Genomic DNA, 27,334 nt, shown 5'->3' on the forward strand with positions numbered 1-27,334 from the left:
TGTGGTAAGGGGGAGTAGGGATCTCTCAGGAGAGTTGTGGTAAGGGGGAGTAGGGATCTCTCAGGAGAGTTGTGGTAAGAGGGAGTAGGGATCTCTCAGGAGAGTTGTGGTAAGGGGAAGTAGGGATCTCTCAGGAGAGTTGTTGTAGGGGGAGTAGGGATCTCTCAGGAGAGTTGTGGTAGGGGGGAGTAGGGATCTCTCAGGAGAGTTGTTGTAGGGGGAGTAGGGATCTCTCAGGGGAGTTGTGGTAAGGGGGAGTAGGGATCTCTCAGGAGAGTTGTTGTAGGGGGAGTAGGGATCTCTCAGGAGAGTTGAGGTAAGGGGGAGTAGGGATCTCTCAGGAGAGTTGTGGTAAGGGGGAGTAGGGATCTCTCAGGAGAGTTGTGGTAGGGGAGGTAGGGATCTCTCAGGAGAGTTGTGGTAAGGGGGAGTAGGGATCTCTCAGGAGAGTTGTGGTAAGGGGGAGTAGGGATCTCTCACACATTCAATGACATAATTGCGTTTTCAGCCAGTTGTTTTCCCAGGAATTGTGTCAAGGTCCAGATTGCAGTTGTGGGGTGTGTGCTCAAACCACCATATCCATGTGTTCATTCTTTATATGATGGTGGCCTATGTGTTCGCCACGTCCTCCCACTGGATTGTGGGAGATGGATGCCATGGCTGGGCAAAGCTCGCTGATCCCAATTAGCAGACTACAGTTAGGCAGATGGATGGCGCCTGATCCCTTACTGCCTGGTGTGTAGGGCTCCTTAAGGACTGGGTCAACCTGGGCTGTTAGAGAGAACACACACACACATGCAGTAGTCCTGTCAAGCTGCTCAAACACACACAGCGGAGTCTGCGCCGAAGGACACAAACACACACATCTTGAAAAGGAACACCGCGGAACATAGAGAAACAGAGCTGTCTCTCCTCTCTCCATCTCCCTTGCTTGCTAACACAGCATCTCACCCCAGCACTGTCAAGACACGTTGTTCCCTCACTGATGGGGGTCTTGTCTTATGTGGATACATCTTTTATGTGTTATCTGTGGAGTGTGTGAGTGTTTGGGATTAGAGGTTGGTATATAGAGGGAGGCCCATTAGACTAGCCAGGTCTCTGTGTGCCAGTTTGTCTCTCAGTGAGGGGGACTCAGGGGGAGCACACACACACACACACACACACACACACACACACACACACACACACACACACACACACACACACACACACACACACACACACACACACACACACACACACACACACACACACACACACACACACACACACACACACACACACACACACAGGGAAGCAGGCAGCTCCAGGGGTGAACTGCAGGGGTGTGGGTGTAATGGATGTGTCCATGTCTCACTGGGCTAGACGGATCCACTGTGTGTGTGTGTGTGTGTGTGTGTGTGTGTGTGTGTGTGTGTGTGTGTGTGTGTGTGTGTGTGTGTGTGTGTGTGTGTGTGTGTGTGTGTGTGTGTGTGTGTGTGTGTGTGTGTGTGTGTGTGTGTGTGTGTGTCCATGTCTCACAGAGGAGACCGATCCACAGTGTCAGTGTGTGTCCTGTCAGCCATCACAACGGGGCGTTGACACACCATGGGACAACACAACAACACCCACATCAATTACACACACACTATTAGTCTCAGCTGAACCATAGGACACAAGCAGAGCCAGCAGGAGGTAGATGGTCATCCCAGATCATGCTGCTGGCTGCCAACACAACTATACTGAACTAAAATATAAATGCAACATGCAACAATTTGAAATATTTCATGAGTTACAGTTCACATAAGGAAATCCGTCAATTGAAATAAATCTATGGATTTTAGATGACTGGGCAGGTGCACAACCATGGGCATAGGAGCCAGGCCCAGCCCACTGTGGAGCCAGGCCCAGCCATTCATAATACGTTTCTTCCCACAAAAGGGCTTTATTACAGACAGAAATACTCCTCAGTTTCATCAGCTGTCCGGGTCTCAGACGATCCCGCAGGTGAAGAAGCCGGATGTGGAGGTCCCAGGCTAGTGTGGTCTGCGGTTGTGAGGCCGGTTGGACATACTGTCAAATTCTCTAAAACAATGTTACAGATGGCTTATGGTAGAGAAATTAACATGCAATTCTCTGGCAACAGCTCTGGTGGACATTCCTGCAGTCAGCATGCCAATTGCACGCTCCCTTAAAACTTGAGACATCTGTGGCATAGTGTTGTGTGACAAAACTGCACATTTTAGTGGCCTTTTATTGTCCCCAGCACAAGGTACACCTGTGTAATGATCAGCTGTTTAATCAGCTTCTTGATATGCTACACCTGTCAGGTGGATGGATTGTCTTGGCAACAGAGAAATGCTCACTAACAGGAATGTAAACAAATGTGTGCACAAAATGTGAGAGAAATATGCTTTTTGTGCGTACAGAAAAGTTCTGGGATCTTTTATTTCAGCTCATGAAACACGGGACCAACACTTTACATGTTGCGTTAATATTTTTGTTCGGTATAGCTGACTGCATGGGTTGAACAGTTGTTTCACGCAAAACTGAACATACTCACTGTGGCTGACTCATGTGTACTGTACATATAAATGATGCACCTTTTGGCAGCAGTGTTCTCTCAAAATAAATATATCGTTTTGAAGGAATGCTGGCTTTTTGTGTCCTCTTTCCCTCCTCACATCAGAAAGCCCTCTACCTCACAGCACCGTCAGTCTCTGTCGCGGTAAATCAACGTTTGACGGCGGGGGTGGGGTGGGGGCTGGAGTGTGTGAGCGTGCATGCACGTGTAAATCAGGGTTTGACTCGGCCCTGTTCATAGCCAAGTTGATGTAAAGCCTTAATGTGAATAATGAATCTCTCCTGCACATCGGTGTATGTTCTCACCAGCCGTGCCCTTAGAGCCTACTATAAGTTCAGCTGACTAGTGTGTCTCTGTGTGTGTGTGTGTGTGTGTGTGTGTGTGTGTGTGTGTGTGTGTGTGTGTGTGTGTGTGTGTGTGTGTGTGTGTGTGTGTGTGTGTGTGTGTGTGTGTGTGTGTGTGTGTGTGTGTGTGTGTGTGTGTGTGTGTGTGTGTGTGTGTGTGTGTGTGTGTGTGCGTGCGTGAGTAACACAGCGTAAATACACACTATGTAAATAGCGTGGCGTTGCCTTTGATGTGGTAATGAAATGTGTTCTGGCTAAGCACCGCTGTGTTCTGGTTCATTCTGAATGGGGAAAAGGAGGATGATGATTCCCATTGTTGCCCATAGAGAGTTGTTACAGTGCATTATGTAGCCAATGCATGTGTCCCAAATAGCACCCTATTCCTTATGTAGTGCACTACTTTTGACTAGGGAACATAGGGCTCTGTTCAAAAGTAGTGCACTATAGGACATAGGGTGCTATTTTGGGATGCAGCCAATACCAATGAGCCCATGAAAGAGAATAGGAATCGTGTACAGCAGGGGCTCTGGAGTATATTTTATGCAATTTCTTCATCAATTAGTGCTTTCAACTTTCATCTTTTTTAAATAGAAACTTAATCGAATATGCTTAATTTGGGGTTGTGCTCGTTAAGGGTTGAACTCAGAAGGGACCTCGTTGTTCAATTTGTGATAAGTAAAGATTTCAGCTTAGTGGGCTGTGGAACGAACGACGCACAGCGAAGCACATCAATTCTGTATCGCAGCCTTAAATTGATAACATCTTCCTTGTGAGAGAAGCTGGTGAGGCATTCAAATGCAATGACAGGACAAGGTGACTTATCAAACTGTATCTCTTTTTGAATTCAACCCCAACAACCTTCCATTCAATTCAATCAAATAGTATTCTTGCTGTGTTTGCAGTATTATTGAGGGAGCTGGAGCTGTTATAGTGTTGTGAGCCTGTTCCAGAGTCATTATCCCTGACCAGAGACCAGAGTATGATAGCTGACAGATGCTTAGAATAACTCAGCCAAGACCTCCTTTCTTCTCCCTGGGTCCTAGAGAGCCCTTTCCCCTACTGCCCTAGTACTGTCATCCTCCCTCCAATCCTCCCCTTCTCCTCTTCCCGTTCTCTCCTCTCCTCCTCTCCCTAGGAACATGTCCCAGAGAGCCTTTCCCCTACTGCACTAGCACTGTCATCCTCCCTCCAATAATCCCCTCCACCTTTCCTATCGGCTCTTCTTTCATCTCATCCTCTCCTCTTTTACTCCCTTCCTCCTCCTCTCCTCTCCCTGGGTGCATGTCCTAGTGAGCCCTTTCCCCTGCTATCCTACTATCCTCCCTCAAATCATCCCTTCACACATTTTGTCCTCATCCTCTCTTCTACATTCCTCTCATCCTCCTTTTTAAAAATCTTCCCATTCCCTTACCCTCTCCTCTTCTCATCCTTCCCTCTTCTCCTTCTCTCCTCCTGTCCTCTTCTCATCCTCTGATCACCAAGGACTCTCAGGCCCTTACCTTTCCCCCTCCATTATTCTCACTTCACTCTTTAAACAGGAAACCACACATGGTGACTAGACCCTACTTCTCAACACTGGTACATATAATTGAAACATCCCTATACAGTAACAACCTTGCGAGCGTACAGAACATAACGTATGTCTCGCTAATTTTAGCTACATAGCACATATCACACTGCACAGCATGGGATGAGTCTCTCTCTCTCTCTCTCTCTCTCTCTCTCTCTCTCTCTCTCTCTCTCTCTCTCTCTCTCTCTCTCTCTCTCTCTCTCTCTCTCTCTCTCTCTCTCTCTCTCTCTCTCTCTCTCTCTCTCTCTCTCTCTCTCTCTCTCTCTCTCTCTCTCTCTCGCTCTCTCTCTCCTCTCTCTCTGCTCTCTCTGCTCTCTCTCCCGTCCCTCTCTTTCTCTCTTTCTCTCCCCTCTCTCCCTCTCTCTCTCCCTGAGTGTTTTCTGAGTGTTTTGTCAGCCCCTCCCTGATGACCTTGTCCTGTGCAGCAGCAGGCCCAGTGATTAAGGATCGGGTCCAAAGACCATTTCCTTTTCCACAGGAAGATAAACGACTTCTGTTTGATATGGGCTGCCTACTGGCCCACCGGGCAATTAGACTGCACTGTACCTTTTGTCCTGAATGGCACCCTATTCCCTATATAGTGCACCAGGGCCCATAGGGCTCTGGTCAAAAGTAGTGCACTATTTAGGGAATACTGTAGGGTGCAATTTGGGACGTAGACTGAGATACTGCCAGCCAACAACCATGCTCTCGAGTGCTCTCAGCACTGTGTACAGAAGCCAGACCAGAGAAAGAAATACTCCACACAAACTATTCCACTGAAACTGCAATGCGAGGGCGACAGTGTGAACAAATTAAATGTATTTCCTACTTCTCTTTTTTTAAACATGTTTTATTGCGATATATAATGCTGACTGCAGGAGGTCGAAGAAGAAGAAGCAAAAGAGAGAAGATGACAAAGAAGTGAGAAAAGGCCCACCAAGGGCGGCACAATGGAAATATCAATATTTGATCTTGGAAATCACTTAGGGCAAGGCTTTAGATTGAGAGTTGGTTTTAGAACCCATTTAGCTGTAATACATCTACTATATTAAGGGACAAAGTCAACATCCGAAAACCTCGTCTGTAAGGGTATTATAGTTCGGGGCACCGGCGTTCTATTACAGCCCTGTATAATCGCTAATGTATTTTGTGTTAACGAAAAGCAATCATGTAATTGTAGACCTCATCCAGCAGCATCATATAGTAACACACTCTTTCGAAAAAGAAATCAAGGGAACAAAACTGTGTACATGCCAGAGTTAGGGGGCCAACTAACTACTTATCCTTTACAGCATTGCGGTCTGTATCGTCCAATCACAGAGCAGATACAAGTCACGTGATCTGTTAGTGAACACGTGATGGCTCATGTGTTCGCTAACAGATCACGTGACTTGTATCTACTCTGTGATTGAACGATACAGACCGCGAGGCTCATGATTAGTGTAGGTTTTTGTGCTTTTTGAAACAGAAACTAATGATAAAAACGCGACTTCTCAACACAGAGGTTGAAACATTCATAACTGATGGGCACTTCATTAACACACAGATTGTTTTACATTCTCGGTAGAAAATATAATTTTTACGTTGCACAGCATCGCTCTCGCAAATATTTGATATCACCATGGGTAACGAGGCTTGAGAATCCACTTCCGGAACCTCTCGTTGCAGCTCATAGCATACAGTATATGGGCCATCACATACATGCCCCTACCACCCACCCTCCTCTCCTCCTGTCTTTATCCTCTCTCATCTATCTGCGAGGGAGAGAGTGAAAATAGTTGTGTCAGCCTATTGATAGTTATATGGCTGAATGACATCGATTCCCCTTGTAATACAAGCCTCTCCCTTGTCGTCCTGTCAAAGCCAAGATTGGACATGATAACACAGATCAGACATGAGCCAATCGAAATGAAAGCTTCCGGCAAGGAGATGACTATCTGGGGGAAAGGAGAGGAGACAGGAGTAGAGAGAGGGAAGAGGAGGAGGAGGAGAGTGGAAGAGAGGAGAGAGGAGAGGAAACAGGAGGTAGAGGGAAGAGGAGGAGAGTGGAGGAGAGGAGAGAGGAGATAAGACTAGAGAAGAGAGGGAAGAGGAGGAGAGTGGAGAGAGGAGAGGAGAGAGGAGACAGGAGTAGAAGAGAGGGGGAAGAGGAGGAGAGTGGAGGAGAGGAGACGGGTGTAGAGGAGAGAGGGAAGAGGAGGCGAGTGGAGGAGAGGAGAGAGGGAAGAGGAGGGGAGGGGAGGGGAGTGGAGGAGAGGAGAGAGGAAAGAGGAGGAGAGTGGAGAGGAGGGGGCGATGCGGGGAGAGGAGACCAGGGGTGAGGAGAGAGGGAAGAGGAGGAGAGTGGAGAGGAGGGGGCGATGCGGGGAGAGGAGAGGAGGAGAGTGGAGGAGAGGGGGGGGGGGGAGGAGAGGATACCAGGGGAGAGGAGAGAGGGAAGAGGAGGAGAGTGGAGAGGAGGGGGCGATGCGGGGAGAGGAGACCAGGGGTGAGGAGAGAGGGAAGAGGAGGAGAGTGGAGAGGAGGGGGCGATGCGGGGAGAGGAGACCAGGGGTGAGGAGAGAGGGAAGAGGAGGAGAGTGGAGGAGAGGGGGGGGGGGGGGGGAGAGGAGACCAGGGGAGAGGAGTGGAGTGGAGAAGAGGAGAGGGAAAGAGAGGAGACTAACTTTTGCACGAACTTTGCTGATAACTTCTTTATTGAGGAAAAATGTACTTATTACTGTAATATGTGGTTGTCTCACCTAGCTATCTTCAAATGAATGCACTATCTGTATGTTGCTCTGGTTAAGAATGTCTGTTGAATGACTACAATGTAAGAGTAGTGGAAAGGAAAGGAGAGGGGGGAGATGAGAGGAGAGAGGGACAAGAGGAAGGGAGAGGAGAGGAGAGAGAGAAGAGGAGAGAGGAAAGGAGAAGAGGAGAGAGGGGAGGAGAAGAGAGGAGAGGAGAAAGGGAAGAGAAGACGAGACTGGGTAGAGAGGAGAAGAGGGGAAGGGAGAGTGGAAGCCTGGCTTCAGTTTTCCAGGAGCTTTCCTGGTCATTGTCATGGCGGTCGTGCCTTGTGTCTGTTGTGTAAAACAAAATGTGCTGTACGTACGGCGCATGACCAAAAGTATGTGGACGTCTGCTAGTTGAACATCTCATTCCAAAATCATGGACATTCATATAGAGTTGGTCCTCCCTTTGATGCTATACCAGCCTCCACTCTTCTGGGAAGGCTTTCCACTAGATGTTGGAACATTGCTGCTGGGACTTGCTTCCATTCAGCAACAAGAGCGTTAGTGAGGTCGGGCACTGATGTTGAGTGATTAGGCCTGGCTCGCAGTCGGCGTTCCAATTCATCCCAAAGGTGTTCAATGGGGTTGAAGTCAGGGCTCTGTGCAGGCCAGTCAAGTTCTTCCACACCAATCTCGACCAACCATTTCCGTATGGACCTTGATTTGTGCACGGGGACATTGTCATGCTGAAACAGGAAAGGGTCTTCCCCAAACTGTTGCCAAGAAGTTGAAAGCACAGAATCGTCTAGAATGTCATTGTATGCTCTTGAATGAAGATTTCCCTTCACTGGAACTAAGGGGCCTAGCCCAAACCGTGAAAAACAGCCCCAGACCATTATTCATCCTCCACCAAACTTTACAGTTGGCACTATGCAATGGGGCAGGTAGCGTTCTCCTGGCATCCACCAAACCCAGATTAGTCAGACGGACTGCCAGATGGTGAATCGTGATTCATCACTCCAGAGAACACGTTTCCACTGCTCCAGAATCCAATGGTGTTGACCTTTACACCACTCCAGCCGACACTTGGCATTGCGCATGGTGATCTTAGGCTTCTTGGTCTGCTGGAAACAAAATTCATGGAGCTCCCGATGAATTGTTATTGTGCTGACGTTGCTTCCAGAGGCAGTTTGGAACTCGGTAGTGAGTGTTACAACCGAGGACAGACGATTTTTATGAGCTACGTGCTTCAGCAACACTCGGCGGTCACGTTCTGTGAGCTTGTGTGACCTACCACTTCGCGGTTGAGCCATTGTTGCTCCAAGACTTTTCCACTTTACAATAACAGCACTTAGTGATGACGGGGGCAGCTCTAGCAGGGCAGAAATTTGGTGAACTGACTTGTTGGAAAGGTGGCATCCTATGACGGTGCCACGTTGAAAGTCACTGAGCTCTTCAGTAAAGTAATTCTATTGTCAATGTTTGTCTATGGAGAGTGCATGGCTGTGTGCTCGATTTTATACACCTGTCAGCAATGGGTGTGGCTGAAATAGACAAATCCACCAATTTGAAGGGGTGTTATACATTATACATATTTTTGTATATAAAGTGGATGTATTTATAACCCATGGAATACACAGTGCCAGTCAAAAGTTTGGACACGCCTACTCATTCCAGGGTTTTTCCTTATTTTTACTATTTTCTACATTCTCCATGGAATCATGTAGTAACAAAAAAGTGTTTAACAAATATTTGAGATTCTTAAAATTAGCCACCCTTTGCCTTGATGACAGCTTTGCGCTCTCTTGGCATTCTCTCAACCAGCTTCATAAGGTCACCTTGAATGCATTTCAATTGACAGGTGTGCATTGTTGAAAGTTTACCTCTTAATTTGTGGAATTTCTTTCCTCCTTAATGCTTTTGAGTCAATCAGTTGTGTTGTGACAAGGTAGGGGTGGTATACAGAAGAAGCCCTATTTGGTTAAAGACATAGTCCATATTATGGCAAGAACAGCTCAAATAAGCAAAGAGAAACGACATTCATTCATTACTTTAAGACATGAAGGTCAGTCAATCTGGATGATTGTGGAGGCCAGGACATCTGATGCAGCACTCCATCACTCTCATTCTTGGTCAAATAGCTCTTACACAGCCTGGAGGTGTGTTGGGTCATTGTTCTGTCGAAAAACAAATGATAGTCCCACTAAGCGCAAACCAGATGGGATGGCGTATCGCTGCAGAAAGCTTTGGTAGCCATGCTGGTTAAGTGTGCCTTGAATTCTAAATATATCACATACAGTGTTTCCAGCAAAGCACCCCCACACCATTACACCTCCTCCTCCATGCTTCACGGTGGGAACTACACATGCGTTCACCTACTCTGCGTCTCACAAAGACACGGTGGTTGGAACCGAAATTCTCAAATTTGGACTCATCAGACTAAAGAACAGATTTCCACCGGTCTAATGTCCATTGCTTGTGTTTCTTGGCCCAAGCAAGTCTCTTTTTCTTATTGGTGTCCTTTAGTAGTGGTTTCTTTGCAGCAAATCGACCATGAAGGACTGATTCCTCTGAACAGTTGATGTTGAGATGTGTCTGTTTCTTGAACTCTGTGAAGCATTTATTTGGGCTGCAATTTCTGAGTCAGGTAACTCTAATGAACTTATCCTCTGCAGCTGAGGTAACTCTGGGTCTTCCTTTCCTCTGGCGGTCCTCATGAGAGCCAATTTCATCATAGCGATTGATGGTTTTTGCAACTGCACTTGAAGAAACTTTCAAAGTTCTTTAAATTTTCCGGATTCAAATCAAATCAAATCAAATTAATTTATATAGCCCTTCGTACATCAGCTGATATCTCAAAGTGCTGTACAGAAACCCAGCCTAAAACCCCAAACAGCAAGCAATGCAGGTGTAGAAGCACGGTGGCTAGGAAAAACTACCTAGAAAGGCCAAAACCTAGGAAGAAACCTAGAGAGGAACCAGGCTATGAGGGGTGGCCAGTCCTCTTCTGGCTGTGCCGGGTGGAAATTATAACAGAACATGGCCAAGATGTTCAAATGTTCATAAATGACCAGCATGGTCAAATAATAATAATCACAGTAGTTGTCGAGGGTGCAGCAAGTCAGCACCTCAGGAGTAAATGTCAGTTGGCTTTTCATAGCCGATCATTAAGAGTATCTCTACCGCTCCTGCGGTCTCTAGAGAGTTGAAAACAGCAGGTCTGGGACAGGTAGCACATCCTGTGAACAGGTCAGGGTTCCATAGCAGCAGGCAGAACAGTTGAAACTGGAGCAGCAGCACGGCCAGGTGGACTGGAGACAGCAAGGAGTCATCATGCCAGGTAGTCCTGAGGCATGGTCCTAGCGCTCAGGTCCTCCGAGAGAGAGAAAGAAAGAGAGAAAGAAAGAGAGAAAGAAAGAGAGAATTAGAGAGAGCATACTTATTGACTGACCTTCATGTCTTAAAGTAATGATGGACTGTCATTTCTCTTTGCTTATATGAGCTGTTCTTGCAATAATATGGACTCGTTCTTTTACCAAATAGGGCATCTTCTGTTTACCAACCCTTCCTTGTCACAACACAACTGATTGGCTCAAACGCATTAAGAAGAAAATAAATTTGACAAAATAACTTTAAGGCACACCTATTAATTGAAATGCATTCCAGGTGACTACCTCATGAAGCTGGTTGAGAGAATGCCAAGAGTGTGCAAAGCAGTCATCAAGGCAAAGGGTGGCTACTTTGAAGAATCTCAAATATAAAATCTATTTTGGTTTGTTTAACACTTCTTTTGATTACTACGTGATTACCGCTACAATGTGCTCCAGGGAACAGGAACTTCTTATTCCGTGTCTTACATTTGCCTTTCCTCCCTTCCTCTACTGTGGCCACTCTGATCTCCACGACAACAACTCACTCAGCTAGATGACATCAATGGAAATGGTCGTAGGCTATAAAAGAGAGCGCTTGAGTTAGAATTTGTTCATGCTTCCTTTGTTTTCACCCGCCAAAAAACGATCTCTCCGCCATAGGGGTTCTGTTGTTGCATTATAAATAAAGCAAATTGGGTTTCGATGGTTGAGATGATATGTGTCCTTGTAGATGTATGCTGTTGTCTTCTACCTCAAAGGCTTTTCCCTCTGTTTCCTCTGGGTAGAAAGCGGAGCAAGGTATTTGTTCAGATAACAGTCTAGGCGTAATGTGTAATATGTAACAACCCCTGCTTTGTGATATGTCACCGTATATAAATATACGAGCACATTTGACCATCTCTTTCCCTAGGTTCTGACACAGGTCTATGCCATCTTATAATTAATATAGAACCCGGGGCAGAGATCCTGTTGAGCTACAGATGTGTTGTGTTGTTCTTACAGACCCAGGGGGAAATGACAGTGTTACAGCATGTTTGCCTTTCTACTGTCTCACCATGCAGAGTGTGTTGGGCTGTAGTAGGGCTTATACCCAGCTTATCAGATCACCGCAATATAGGATGGCCCAGAGCGGTACATATCCAAATGTAAATAAATAAATGGTTCTGGGATGTCCAACACATTCAACTACAGTTCAATTAAATAAAGTATAGTGTGTTCTCTCTTGTACTATTATGTTGAAAAATATATATATATGTAATTTTACTCTCTCTTTCTTTCTCTCTCTTTGTTACAGCTTTTAACAAAGACACAGGTGTGGTCGATTATGTTACGGTTGTGTAACTATAATGGCAGTGGCCTTGACTATGAGCACCTCTCAGTGTCATGGTGTAGCTGTAGTGGGCTGTGGTGTTCTCACAGCGCCTCACCGGCCATGCCTCACTAACCTCAAGTGTGAGAGAGATGGATGAAACTGTGAAAGCACTTCCCGTGTTCCCGTGAAAGTTGTGCTCTCCTGTCCTCCTACAAAAATAACTTAACTGTTAAACGTGGTTCTCATACTCCGTCCAAACCATAGAGATACCGTTTTCATTCCGTGCTCCAAACTGAGCGTAACAACGTGTGAAACATCAGTGAATATTTGAATATTTGAATATTTATCATCCTCAAAGTGAATATGATAAGAGCCTTTTCTAGTTTTTAGCTCAACATTTTGTTCTGAATGTGACACCTTTTTTTGGAGGGTCAAGCCTGATTGCGCGTCTAGCTGGTGATTTCTTCAGTTGCCGGTGGTAATTATATGCTCGGCCTGATAATGGTGGCTGCAGCGCAAGGCTGGATGATGATTCTGAGACTCTTAGAAGCACTGATTAGTTCCCTAAAAACAGACAGGGAGGGAGAATCGCCCATGTCCACCATTTTGTAGCACCACAAGGAGAATGGCGAGGCTGTGTGTGTGTGTGTGTGTGTGTGTGTGTGTGTGTGTGTGTGTGTGTGTGTGTGTGTGTGTGTATCTACGGTGGGTGCGTGTATGTCGGAAGCTGTCTGTATTGATCTCAGTGGGATCCTTTTAGAATACCCACGTCAAAGGTAACGGCTGTTATAATGAGCTCTGTAGTCTCGGTCTCGATTTTGTCTTGTTTCTTTGTTGTTTAAAGATGATGTAACCGCATTATATGGTGTATGTCAGATATACAATAGCCTTGAATCATTCACATTACGCAAACTCACATGGCCACACACGTATGTACACAGGCGCAGACACACACACACACACAAGCACACACACTGCACCGCCACCCTGTACTGAATATACGATTAACGTCAACTCATCATCGTTCCTACCAGGAATATGACTTTCCCGAAACGGATCCAGTGTTTTGCCTTCCACCCAATACAATGGATCTGATCCCAGCCGGCGACCCTGTGCGACGCCGAAAAAGGGGCAAACGAGGCGGTCTCGTGGTCAGGCTTCGGAGACGGGCACATCGCGCTCCACTCCCTAGCATACTACTCGCCAATGTCCAGTCTCTTGACAATAAGGTTGATGAAATCCGAGCACGGGTAGCATTCCAGAGAGACATCAGGGATTGCAACGTGCTCTGCTTCACGGAAACATGGCTAACTCAAGGGACGCTAACGGAGTCGGTGCAGCCAGCTGGTTTCTTCATGCATCGCGCCGACAGAAACAAACATCTTTCCGGTAAGAAGAGGGGCGGGGGGGTATGCCTTATGATTAACGAGAAGTGGTGTGATCATCATAACAACACACAGGAACTCAAGTCATTCTGTTCACCTGATCTAGAACTCCTCACAATCAAATGTCGACCGCATTATCTACCAAGGGAATTCTCTTCAATCATAATCACAGCCGTATATATTCCCCCCCAAGCAGACACATCGATGGCCCTGAACGAACTTTATCTGACTCTTTGTAAACTGGAAACCACACACCCTGAGGCTGCATTCATCGTAGCTGGGGATTTTAACAAGGCTAATCTAAAAACAAAACTCCCTAAATTCTATCAGCATATCGATTGTGCTACCAGGGCTGGGAAAACCCTAGATCATTGTTATACTAATTTCCGCGACGCATATAAGGCCCTCCCCCGCCCCCCTTTCGGAAAAGCTGACCACGACTCCATTTTGTTGATTCCAGCCTACAAACAGAAACTCAAACAACAAGCTCCCGCGCTCAGGTCTGTTCAACGCTGGTCCGACCAATCTGAATCCACGCTTCAAGACTGCTTCGATCACGCGGATTGGAATATGTTCCGCATCGCGTCCAACAACAATATTGACGAATATGCTGATTCGGTGAGCGAGTTCATTAGGAAGTGCATTGACGATGTCGTACCCACAGCAACGATTAAAACATTCCCAAACCAGAAACCGTGGATTGACGGCAGCATTCGCGTGAAACTGAAAGCGCGAACCACTGCTTTTAACCAGGGCAAGGTGACCGGAAGCATGACCGAATACAAACAGTGTAGCTATTCTCTCCGCAAGGCAATCAAACAGGCTAAGTCCCAGTACAGAGACAAAATCGAGTCGCAATTCAACAGCTCAGACACAAGAGGTATGTGGCAGGGTCTACAGTCAATCACGGATTACAAAAAGAAAACCAGCCCCGTCGCGGACCAGGATGTCTTGCTCCCAGACAGGCTAAACAACTTTTTTGCCCGCTTTGAGGACAATACAGTGCCACTGACACGGCCCCCTACCAAAACCTGCGGGCTCTCCTTCACTGCAGCCGAGGTGAGTAAAACATTTAAACGTGTTAACCCTCGCAAGGCTGCAGGCCCAGACGGCATTCCCAGCCGCGTCCTCAGAGCATGCGCAGACCAGCTGGCTGGTGTGTTTACGGACATATTCAATCAATCCTTATCCCAGTCTGCTGTTCCCACATGCTTCAAGAGGGCCACATTTACATTACATTTAAGTCATTTAGCAGACGCTCTTATCCAGAGCGACTTACAAATTGGTGCATTCACCTTATGATATCCAGTGGAACAACCACTTTACAATAGTGCATCTAACTCTTTTAAGGGGGGGGGGTTAGAAGGATTACTTTATCCTATCCTAGGTATTCCTTAAAGAGGTGGGGTTTCAGGTGTCTCCGGAAGGTGGTGATTGACTCCGCTGACCTGGCGTCGTGAGGGAGTTTGTTCCACCATTGGGGTGCCAGAGCAGCGAACAGTTTTGACTGGGCTGAGCGGGAACTGTACTTCCTCAGAGGTAGGGAGGCGAGCAGGCCAGAGGTGGATGAACGCAGTGCCCTTGTTTGGGTGTAGGGCCTGATCAGAGCCTGAAGGTACGGAGGTGCCGTTCCCCTCACAGCTCCGTAAGCAAGCACCATGGTCTTGTAGCGGATGCGAGCTTCAACTGGAAGCCAGTGGAGAGAGCGGAGGAGCGGGGTGACGTGAGAGAACTTGGGAAAGTTGAACACCAGACGGGCTGCGGCGTTCTGGATGAGTTGTAGGGGTTTAATGGCACAGGCAGGGAGCCCAGGCCACCATTGTTCCTGTTCCCAAGAAAGCTAAGGTAACTGAGCTAAACGACTACCGCCCCGTAGCACTCACTTCCGTCATCATGAAGTGCTTTGAGAGACTAGTCAAGGACCATATCACCTCCACCCTACCGGACACCCTAGACCCACTCCAATTTGCTTACCGACCCAATAGGTCCACAGACGACGCAATCGCAACCACACTGCACACTGCCCTAACCCATCTGGACAAGAGGAATACCCATGTGAGAATGCTGTTCATCGATTACAGCTCAGCATTTAACACCATAGTACCCTCCAAACTCGTCATCAAGCTTGAGACCCTGGGTCTCGACCCCGCCCTGTGCAACTGGGTCCTGGACTTCCTGACGGGCCGCCCCCAGGTGGTGAGGGTAGGTAACAACATCTCCACCCCGCTGATCCTCAACACTGGGGCCCCACAAGGGTGCGTTCTGAGCCCTCTCCTGTACTCCCTGTTCACCCACGACTGCGTGGCCATGCACGCCTCCAACTCAATCATCAAGTTTGCGGATGACACTACAGTGGTAGGCTTGATTACCAACAACGACGAGACGGCCTACAGGGAGGAGGTGAGGGCCCTCGGAGTGTGGTGTCAGGAAAATAACCTCACACTCAACGTCAACAAAACAAAGGAGATGATTGTGGACTTCAGGAAACAGCAGAGGGAGCACCCCCCTATCCACATCAACGGGTCAGTAGTGGAGAAGGTGGAAAGTTTTAAGTTCCTCGGTGTACACATCACGGACAAACTGAATTGGTCCACCCACACAGACAGCGTTGTGAAGAAGGCGCAGCAGCGCCTCTTCAACCTCAGGAGGCTGAAGAAATTCGGCTTGTCACCAAAAGCACTCACAAACTTCTACAGATGCACAATCGAGAGCATCCTGTCGGGCTGTATCACCGCCTGGTACGGCAACTGCTCCGCCCACAACCGTAAGGCTCTCCAGAGGGTAGTGAGGTCTGCAGAACGCATCACCAGGGGCAAACTACCTGCCCTCCAGGACACCTACACCACCCGATGTCACAGGAAGGCCATAAAGATCATCAAGGACAACAACCACCCAAGCCACTGCCTGTTCACCCCGCTATCATCCAGAAGGCGAGGTCAGTACAGGTGCATCAAAGCAGGGACCGAGAGACTGAAAAACAGCTTCTATCTCAAGGCCATCAGACTGTTAAACAGCCACCACTAACATTTAGCGGCCGCTGCCAACATACTGACTCAACTCCAGCCACTTTAAAAATGGGAATTGATGGAAATTATGTAAAAATGTACCACTAGCCACTTTAAACAATGCCACTTAATATAATGTTTACATACCCTACATTACCCATCTCATATGTATATACTGTACTCTATATCATCTACTGCATCTTGCCATCTTTATGTAATACATGTACCACTAGCCACTTTAAACTATGCCACTTTATGTTTACATACCCTACAGTACTCATCTCATATGTATATACCGTACTCTATACCATCTACTGCATCTGCCATGCCGTTCTGTACCACCACTCATTCATATATCTTTATGTACATATTCTTTATCCCTTTACACTTGTGTGTGTGTGTAAGGTAGTAGTTGTGGAATTGTTAGGTTAGATTACTTGTTGGTTATTACTGCATTGTCGGAACTAGAAGCACAAGCATTTCGCTACACTCGCATTAACATCTGCTAACCATGTGTATGTGACTAAAAAAATTTGATTTGATTTGATTTTGATTTGATTTAATCCCCTTCGGCTCATGCACACACAATCCGCCACACACACTCACTCTCGCTTCCAGAAATTAAGATGAGACAGTTTGTTGAGAATAATTGCAGTAAAAATAAATCACTTTGCTGCCAAAATATATCCCACTCTATGCTATGGAGATTTAGCCTGAGAATTGGATTCCTTCAGCTGTGAAATCCCTTTCTGTAGTCCTGCCGGCCATGCACATCATTATTCTACACTATAGCATAATACATAGGCAGGAAACACTATTGCTGTCTTCAATGCACAGGCATTGAAATGATTGATGTTTCTGACCGTCTAGGAGACAGGTGTGTGATTCATAATGCAGGCATCAGTTCATTGGTTTGGCATCAGCGTAAAGGTGAGGATCAAATCCTCAGAAGCCTAGACTATCTCAAACATCTCAGTTAAAATCTTTGTGGATTTGACTTTGAATATAATCTATGTCAGGAGGTCTGATCTGCGTTAAGTTCCAAAAATAGAGGATATGCATGATTCAGAACCTGGCCACATTGAACTTTCATCAAGCCTGTATAAAGTGAAGGAACCAACACAGATTTTCCTTATTTTGTCAAACCCCAAAGCCTCAAGTCTTTTCTTTTTCAGTTCTGCTAGTATTCTGGCCTCTGTGTGAGGTTGGGTCAGAGAGAGAGGAGAGAGATTACAAAGCCCAGTAAGAGACGAATTTCCCAGGCTGAGAGCCATGATAGCTTTGTTACTGCCTGACACAACACCCTGCTGCCTGTCACATCTCCTATGGTCCTGTTGTGGGTTTGTCTCTAGACTCAGACAGAAAGCATCAACCCACCATCTCGCCATCCCTCTACTTCCTGACAGAGCACCCCACTGCCTGTCGCACGGTGGCCAATCTCCTCTTGTCCTGTTGTGGGTTTGTTTTCCAACTCAGACGTGGGTTCCCTCTGCTGTGAGAATGTGGTACATTTGTTCCTGGACTCTGACATCTCTATGCTGTGTGACGTATTGGAGAACAGGTGAGAGCCTCAGGACAGAGACCCCCTCAGGGCAGAGACCCCCTCAGGGCAGAGACCCCTTCAGGACAGAGACCCCCTCAGGACAGAGACCCCCTCAGGGCAGAGACCCCCTCCGGGCAGCGACCCCCTCAGGACAGAGACCCCCTCAGGACAGAGACCCCCTCAGGGCAGAGACCCCCTCCGGGCAGAGACCCCCTCAGGGCAGAGACCCCCTCAGGCACACATGCTTCAAACATGTTCAGTGTGCACAGTGTGCCAAGCATGGGTTACATACAAGTCGATGGGTACAGGCATAAGGATATTTTGGTCTGGAAAACAAATCAAATCAAACTTTATTTGCCACATGCGCCGAATACAACAAGTGTAGACTTTACCGTGAAATGCTTACTTAACAAGCCCTTAACCAACAGGGCAGTTCAAAAAGAAGACAATATTTACCAAGTAGGGTAAAGTAAAAAGTAATACTAAAAAGTAACACAATAAGAATAACAATAACGAGGCTATATACAGGGGGCACCGTTACCGAGTCAGTGTGCGGGGGTACAGGCTAGTTGAGGTTTTTCTGCAACAAAAGACCTAGAAAAATATATCCAAGGCAGCTGTACGATTTGGATGGATAGTGAGCTGAGATGTGTAGGGAGAGACTGAGATTGGTGGAACAGCCTTTGTTTTAAACTCTGAGTTAGTTTTCTTCTCTTCTCTCTGTGTCCTTTCCTGCATTTGCTATCAGAATAACTTGCAAGCAATATCTTCTCTCAGGAATACACAGGCTTTTTACACACATAATGTGACTTCAATTAATCAGATCATATGCAGTGCCTTCAGAAAGTATTCAGACCCCTTGACTTTTTCCTCATTTTGTTCTGTTACAGCCTTATTCTAAAATGTAATATATTGTTTTTTCCCCTCATCAATCTACACACAATACCCCATAATGACAAAGCAAAAACCGGTTTTTAGACGTTTATCTAATTTATATATTTTATATCACATTTACATAGGTATTCAAACCATTTACTCAGTAATTTGGTGAAGCACATTTTGCAGTTATTACAGCCTTGAGTCTTCTTGGGTATGACGCTACAAGCTTGGCACACCTATATTTGGGGAGTTTCTTCCAATCTTCGATGCAGATCCTCTCAAGCTCTCAGGTTGGATGGGGAGCGTTGCTGCATAGCTATTTTCAGGTCTATTCTGATATGTTCGATCGGGTTCAAGTCCGGGCTCTGGCTGGGCCACTCAAGGATATTCAGGGACATGTCCCGAAGCCACTCCTGCGTTGTCTTGGCTGTGTGCTTAGGGTCATTGTCTTGTTGGAAGGTGAACCTTTGCCCCAGTCTGAGGTCCTGAGCGCTCTGGAGCAGGGTTTCATCAAGGATCTCTCTCTACTTTGCTCCGTTCATCTTTGCCTTGATGCTGACTAGTCTCCCAGTCTCTGCCACTTAAAAACATCCCCACAGCATGATGCTACCACCATGCTTCACCATAGGGATGGTGCCAGGTTTCCTCCAGACGTGACGCTTGGCATTCAGGCCAAAAAGTTTAATCTGGGTTTCATCAAACCAGAGAATCTTGTTTCTCATGGTCTGAGAGTCCTTTATGTGCCTTTTGGCAAACTCCAAGCGGCCTGTCATGTGCCTTTTACTGAGGAGTGGCTTCCGTCGGGCCACTCTACCAGAAAGGCCTGATTGGTGGAGTGCTGCAGAGATGGTTGTCCTTCTGGAAGGTTCTCCCATCTCCACAGAGGTACTCTAGAGCTCTGCCAGAGTGACCATCGGGTTGTTGGTCACCTTCCTGACCAAGGCCCTTCTCCCCCGATTGTTCAGTTTGGCCGGGCGGCCAGCTCTCGGAAGAGTCTTGTTGGTTCCAAACTTCTTCCATTTAAGAATGATGGAGGCCACTGTGTTCTTGGGGACTTACAATGCTGCAGATATGTTTTGGTACCCTTGCCCAGATCTGTGCCTCGACACAATCCTGTCTCGGGGCTCTACGGACAATTCCTTCCACCTCAGGGCTTGGTTTTTGCTCTGACATGAACTGTCAACCATTGGACCTTAGACAGGTGTGTGCCTTTCCAAATCATATCCAATCAATTGAATTTACCACAGGTGGACTCCAATCAAGTTGTAGAAACATCTCAAGGATGATCCATGTAAACATGATGCACCGGAGCTCAATTTCGAGTCTCATAGCAAAGGGTCTGAATACTTACATAAATAAGCTATTTCTGGTTTTTATTCACTTTAGATTAAGGCTGTAACGTAACAAAATATGGAAAAAGTCAAGGGGTCTGAATATTTTCCGAATGGACTGTATATTATATATTTTACAGCAATTCAGTCTCTCTCTCTCACACACACACATAACCATCTCTCTCTCTCTCTCTCTCTCTCTCTCTCTCTCTCTCTCTCTCTCTCTCTCTCTCTCTCTCTCTCTCTCTCTCTCTCTCTCTCTCTCTCTCTCTCTCTCTCTCTCTCTCTCTCTCTCTCTCTCTCTCTCTCTCTCTCTCTCTCTCTCTCTCTCTCTCTCTCTCTCTCTCTCTCTCTCTCTCTATATATATATATTTATATTTATAATAAATAGACTCCCTAACCGTGGAGTGTGTGTATTCGCCGGCATATCAGGGCCATGGTGGTGAGCCTAACTGTCTGCCTGCCTTCTCCTGGGCGGCTACAGCTATCATGGAGATGGCGGAGGAGGTGTCGGCAGCAGCAGCCGCGTTTCATTAGTCTGTCAAACTCAATGATATTTAGAGCCTAGCAGGCAGTGTGGTGGTCCAGCTCTGCAAACTCAATCAGCGCTGTGATTTCATAACCCTGCTCTGTGACACCTCTTATTTTATCTACCTGCTGATCCCTTCTAATAAACGCCGCTCCCCGCCATGCTGAAATACGACCTCTCTGTCCTCCCCAGGTGAGGCCCGAGAGAAGAGGCGAGGGGATAAATCTGAATTGTGGGATAGTGGAGGTTGGCTGATAATCCACCCGGTCGGCAATCGCCTCAAATCCGTCTGCATCCCAAATGGCACCCTATTCCTTATATAGTGCACACATTTTGACCAGAGCCCTATGTGCCCTGGTCAAACGTAGTGCACTAAATAGGGAATAGGGTGCCATTTGGGACTCACACGCCGTCCCCCGACCATTCCCCCTCTCTGCTGCACAAATCACAGCATTTCAGTAGGACAAGGCTGATCTGTGGCTCTGGGTGTTTCATGAGAGGCCATTGATTGCAGAGGAAGGTGGAGAGGAGGAGCAGGCTGTAAATAACTTGAGCAGGAAGGAGAGGAAAGCTAAAAGGAAAACAATCTGTAGGCAGAGAGGGAGGAGAGAACGCTATGTAAAGAATAATAAACACAATGAAAGATGTTTGACTTGAGATGATATACTGTAGGAAGCTCAGCCCGGGGTGGAATATTCTGGAAACGTACCGTACAGTATAAGCTGGCTAGATGTCCTTCAGTGGGATGGTAGTAGGAGATTGTTGCCGGGCATACACAACACCATTTTGCCACGAATGCCACGTTTTTGCCGTTCCCGACAAATGTTCCTGATCAGGGTCAAATCCTATGAACTTGGGCTAGGATCAGTACGTCGGAACTCGTGTAGTTTGAGCGTATCAAGGACGCACCAATGATAGCTGTTCCATTCTCCAGACCCTTACTGGATGTCCCGGTAATTTTTTTACGTGCATATTGTAGTATGAGGAGTGCCACGACGAGATTGGGCAAGGACTACTGCCAATAGCCAAGAAGCACTCAGCATGTGAGACCAAAACAATGTGTGGGTTCGTTTTGCATGGACCGGTGCCCCGGGTGGGTGGAGTTTGTACAATTTAGACCATTCTATTAGTCTTTAAGTGAAATCTCCACCCACCCGGGGTACCGGGCCATGCTAAACAAACTCGCCCAACCATGGTGAAGAGGAAAGCAACAACAACACGTACCATGTGGACCGAGGTAACGGAAGACAGATTGATGAAGCTGTGGAGACTTAGCCTTTATCAATATTACCTCTGCGTCCTACCATGACAGAAACCAAAAAGATAAAGGCTGGAATAAAATAGCCTCTCCCCTATAGCAACCTGGTTTTCTATTAAAAAAGTGATATCATTACCCTAAAAGTTCAAGTCTGTCCAACCATTTGCGGGTCCATATTCTGCGCCTCTTTTTTGGTGTTTCTCCACATAATAATGTGCCCTCTAATAAAGCAGCTCGCTGTTTGCGTGTCTGCATTTTTTCCCCTATGACAACCGAGAAACGCAGGGAAGGATCGACTAGGGAATCATGGTGTAATATGAGCAGCCACGTCCTGGGGTTGAGGATGGACGGAATAAACGATTTGGGACAAGGAAATCGAGAACTGTCGACTTTGTTAAGATTTTCTCCGCTCGGCTGATTCAAAACAGCTTCCATACAGATCTCTTTAACTTGTGGTGATTCACAGTGTGTGTTCGTGACTCAATGTGCTGTTCAGTCTCACCACGTTCTTTGATGTCTTCTCTCTTTCTATTTGTCTCTGTGTGTCTCTGCGTCTCCCTTCCACCAGCAGACGACAGATGACATAGTATCGTCGGCGGAGTGTTCCAGCGACGACGAGGATCTGGAGGAGTGTGATTCCGGACACGCAGGTGGGATGGGTGTGTCGAGTTGTGCTTGCTCAGACCTACCAGTCTTTCTTTCTTTCTTACTTTGATTTGCAACCAAAACCAAAAAGAGGATCGTTCTCCTCTAAGCATCATGTCCCACGGGAGCCTAAAGTGTAACTTCAAAAGACTTCCTAAAAGCACCAAGAGACACAGTAGCACGAGTCTAAGGTTTTAGCTAAATGGAAAGTCGAAAGAGCTCTAAGCACTTTGGAGTTGGATGAAAGTAAGATAATATCCTTAGCATGCCCTCTGTAGAAAAGTTTGAAGTTATGTTTAGGCTCCAAACTGTAAGTAACTGCACATATACATAGTTCTAGACACACCCACATATAGTATAGCGTGATAGCCTATAGTCAGTGATATAGTTTTAGTATAGTGTCTAATTTAAGTTACACTTAGCTATGGGGCCTTTGGTCGTTAACATGGTAAAAACAGTTAATACTAATTTTGTTCTCTCAGCATTCAAGAGAGCAAACTTTCAATCAAAAAGTACAAAATTAGTATCAAGCTCCATGTTCACCTGTCCAAACTGATGCTTCAAAATGTATCTGTCCTGTTTTATATGGTTGACATGTTTCTTGCTGTGCGTGTGTGTGCGTCTTCTCCACAAAGGATACATTTTGAGATCTATTTTTCGAAGAACAAAATGCTTTCAGCATAGATCCTGTGATGTGTGGCAGACTAACTGCAACGGACCCAGTCCTCCTCCTCTCTCGTTCTCCTGTTTGTTCCTTTGTTTCCTTATACGTCGGAGGCTTGCCTTACCTGAAACATTCTAATAGAGAACAGATATCCTCGAATTTCTGTGCGCATCGTTCTTCTCTCTCCCCTCCTATAACACATATAGTTTTGACACCAGGTTAAAGTGAGATGTACGGGGACTTTAGAAAATATGAATTGACTTATTCCACATTTTGTTGTGTTACAGCCTGAATTCAAAATTGATTAAATACATATTATAATTTCTACCAATCTTCACACAATACCCCATAATGACAAAGTGAAAATATGTTTTTAGACATTTTTGCAAACGTATAAAAAAAATTATACAGAAACATCTAATTTACATAAGTATTCACAATACCGGTTGCTCGGGTTTAGTCGGACAGCCAGCTCAATTTGGAGTGTCATAGCACAGGGGTGTGAATACTTATGCAAATGAGATATTTATTTTCAATACATTTGCAAAAATGTCAAAAAATATTTTTTCCAATTTGTCCATTTATTTATTTTTGGATCAATTTTGAATTCAGGCTGTAACACAACAAAATGTGGAACAAGTCAAGGGGTATGAATACTTTCTGAAGGCACTAACTCTCACTTCCCTCTACAGTAGTGTGAAATAATCATAACACATTACACCAGTGGTGATAATTAAGTGTGTTTTGAATGGAAAAAGTCACTTGTTTTGAGACGACTTGGTTTTAGGGTTTTATGCATGTTAATATTCATATCAAGCTGTCAATCATGTTCCCAACAGAGCTTAGCCAGTTGTGTTGTCTGATAATAAACCCAGATGGACTCCTATTGCTCCTGAGAATGAATAACTACTAACTAATACTGTCTGGTTCAGTGGGTGAACCAGCACAGAAATAGAAATTACTAGGGTTTACTGAGAATGGTGGAGCAAACCAAAAAACATCCAGTCAGCGGCAGTCCTGTGGGCGAAAACAGCTCGTTGATGAGAGGTTGAAGGAGAATGGCAAGAATCGTGCACGCTAACAGGCGGGGCCACAATCACACAAATAATGTCTCAGAACATCTCGGAAACGCATCTCGGGAACGCACAACTTGTCGATCCTTGTCACGGATGGGCTATTGCAGTGGGTTCCATTCCGATCAGCTAAAAACAAGAAGAAGCGGCTCCAGTCGGCACGCGATCACCAACACTGGGCAACTGAGAAGTGGAAAAACATCGCCTGGAACATGACAGTGAGTTCAGTTTACTTGAGTGGCCTGCGCAGTCCTCAGACCTCAACCAAATAGAGCATCTTTGGGATGAGATGGAACGGGCTGTTCGCAGCATGAATCTGCAGCAACTACGTAATGCCATCGCATCAGCATGGACCAACATCCCTGTAGAACGTTACCAATACCATGTAGAATGCCCCCGGATAATTCAGGCTGTTCTGGAGGCAAAGGGGGGTCCAACCCTGTACTAGATGGGTGTACCTAGTAAACTTGCCAGTGAGTGTATATCTATGGTGTGAATAACCTCTTCCCCCTCTCTCCTCCCCTGAAGCCCTGTGGCAGTCATTCACTAGCGAGCAAAATCGTTTTAATTACTGGGCTGTCCTTCAAAATGCCATCATAGAACACTAATTAATGCCCCACTAATCTGCCTAAATATGCCCGGGCTAATTACGAAACATATGTCCACTTTTCACCGAGCACAATGTGAAGCAGATTCCATTAAGACCATTTGAAATGCTGTATTCGCCTATTCTGTTATTCCTGGTAGAAGATCATGGATCGACGATTCTGCTTATTTATTTATATATTTAGGTTTGAGATAGGTTTCTGTATATGTGCACAGGGATAAGGAAGTAATTCCACAGTTTATAATCTCTAGAGCTTTGTCATATTGTAGTTTTCTTGTAACATTCGTTGCGTGGAAATTGCGCTTAAGGTTTTTTAGCAGGAATGTTATCTTTTTTTTGTACATGGTCTTTTTGATTTGACTATTGTCGGGAAAAAGTAATTTCCTCTGCAAAGCCACGCGTACGATAACTTTATGTTATGTCATGGAGTTACAACTTCTGTATTTAGCCAGAAAGATATGAAATGGACATGGCTGACAGCTTGAACAATTTAAAAGTGTAACGTTAAAACTTAAAACCCAAGTTTTCTCAAAAGCAAAAATGTTAGTAAGTCAGTAACTACAGTATACTATGAACTTTTTAGTCAGAATTTAGTCAACTTGGTACCCCCCCCCCCTCATATAGTGATGATAATATTAAACTACATTTAGTCATACACAGTCATACATACATACCTCTCACCATGTTGACACAGAAATTCATGTCCTCATTCTGATCCCCTGCTTCCGGTTTTGTTAACAGTTGCATGACATTGTTTTTTATTTGTTTTGTTTCTTTTTCATTTGAATCTTTTAATTTTCCATGGTGAAGCGCATTCTGGACCTCTCTCCTCCGCTGTACCCTTTTCTGACTTACTGTTTCATTTGTTATGATTTGAGTTGTCCGGACTCATTTATTTGTTTATCTTGGTGCCCTCATCCGTCCATCTACCAGGATAGAGCTGCTCCCTCCGTTTTGCCTCATCTTGTGCCGCATGATATTTTGGTGGTTGAAAAAAAGGAACAGTTCTCCTACTCATCTTCCTGTTTATGTTTTTTTGCGCCATTAAAGACTGATTCTGAAACATCCCCCATTTTCGATTTACAACACAGGAAATGAAAGGCAACAAAATATTTTCTTGTGCAGGCAACCCCATTCTGTCTCAAGAAAGTTGTGTGTGAAAGAATGACTCCCGCCCCCACAACATCCTACCCCGACCCCAACCCAACCCCATCCAACCCCGCCTTCTTTCTCTCAGCCTTTCTGCATATACATGTCTGTTTTGAATGCAGATGGCATAAAAATAATTTTATTGCCACAAAGTATATCTGTTTTTCTATTCTATATCTGTTGCTCCTAGTAGAAGGCATTTGTAGCATGCATACGTACGTGACTGTACAGTAGACTAGAAGACTAACTTCCTGTAACTTTCTCGGTGACTCCTCCTCCTTCTGCTAATGCATGTGAATTTGATTGGCAGCCATTTTCTATGCTTCTAATTCCACCCATATCTTTGCTCTCAGGCTAACCCTGCCCCGCCCTGCCCACTGTTGTTATGTGTTTAGGGGCAACAGTGGTGGTTTAAAACCCAGCCACTGTCGCCCCTCCTGCTTCTGGTCTTGTTTCTGTGTCTGTGTTTGTCTGTGTATGTCTGCCAACCTGTTGTGTCTGTCCTTACTGTTTGTCTGTGATTGTTTTGTCTATGTTTTAAAACTGTCAACCTGAAACTACCCTCTGATCCTGAGAGAGTTCCACAAGAAGGTGACAAGAACAGAATATTCTACACCTGGGGCTGACTCCATTTCAAGAACTACAGTTGTGCACTGTACCGGTTCGATAAGTAGATGACAACACAATTAAGGACACTTCCCCTAACTTACTTTCTTATCAACCCTCGTTTAGACAGCTAAATCTACGATAGATGTTAGCCCCTTCAGTAGTTGACAAAGTGACTGATCAACCAGGAAATCCCCATGCTGGTCAAGTCTCTTGTGAGTGGTCATCGTTACAAAAGATGCTGCTGATGATCAATCACTTTGGTTACCCTAACCAATTCGGCCAATCATTACATTGCACATTTACATTTTAGTCACTTAGCTGACGTTCTTATCCAGTGCAACATTGGCGACATTGTACATTCTTTTTCAAATAACCCAAAGAGCAGAGTGGCAGGTCGACAGGTACAATAGAGAGTTAACTTCACAGCGCCACTTTCAGTCTCACGGTGCCTGCATAAAACGTGGACACAGGACAGACATCCAGCAGAAGGAGAAACGACATGTAATAAAATCTTATGAAATGTAACCGCGTGAGCCATTAGATTAGCGTATCAACGACGATGAATAGGCCCAGCGATCTAATGGAGGACTAACCTAATTCTGCATGTCTCTTTAACACATGAGGCGGCAGGGAAACAGGGAAAGAGAAGCCATTGAGGAGGCTGTGTTAGATCGGGAGCGATGTAGCCCATGATTTCTTTATCGTAGCGCTGATGGTAGTGCTGATGATATGAAGGACCAGGACGAAGCGGGGGCGTCAGGCGGGCGACGGGCGCGATGAGGAGAGAGTGAACTGTGA

General features: G+C 45.9%; 1 protein-coding gene and 1 long non-coding RNA gene across 14 annotated transcripts in view; one reads left to right on the forward strand and one right to left on the reverse strand.

Annotated features, from left to right (window-relative positions):
* LOC139556484 (neurexin-3b-like) overlaps positions 1–27,334 on the forward strand; it is a 328,473-nt gene that overhangs the window by 291,503 nt on the left and 9,636 nt on the right. For 9 of the 13 annotated variants that reach the window (XM_071370487.1, XM_071370489.1, XM_071370490.1 and 6 more), the window contains one exon: positions 22,358–22,439. In XM_071370487.1, coding sequence (XP_071226588.1) covers positions 22,358–22,439 — 82 coding nt within the window. The remainder of the gene's footprint in view (positions 1–22,357; positions 22,440–27,334) is intronic. The other 4 variants (XM_071370488.1, XM_071370491.1, XM_071370484.1 and 1 more) reach the window with 1 other exon arrangement.
* Positions 9,418–25,865, reverse strand: LOC139556486 (uncharacterized). Its single transcript, XR_011671131.1, has 3 exons — positions 25,460–25,865; positions 23,223–23,289; positions 9,418–10,549 (listed from the first exon to the last, which is right to left on the reverse strand). It is a non-coding gene; the product is annotated as an uncharacterized lncRNA (long non-coding RNA).

The sequence above is a fragment of the Salvelinus alpinus genome, chromosome 27, assembly GCF_045679555.1.
Source record: "Salvelinus alpinus chromosome 27, SLU_Salpinus.1, whole genome shotgun sequence".
NCBI lineage: Eukaryota > Metazoa > Chordata > Actinopteri > Salmoniformes > Salmonidae > Salvelinus > Salvelinus alpinus.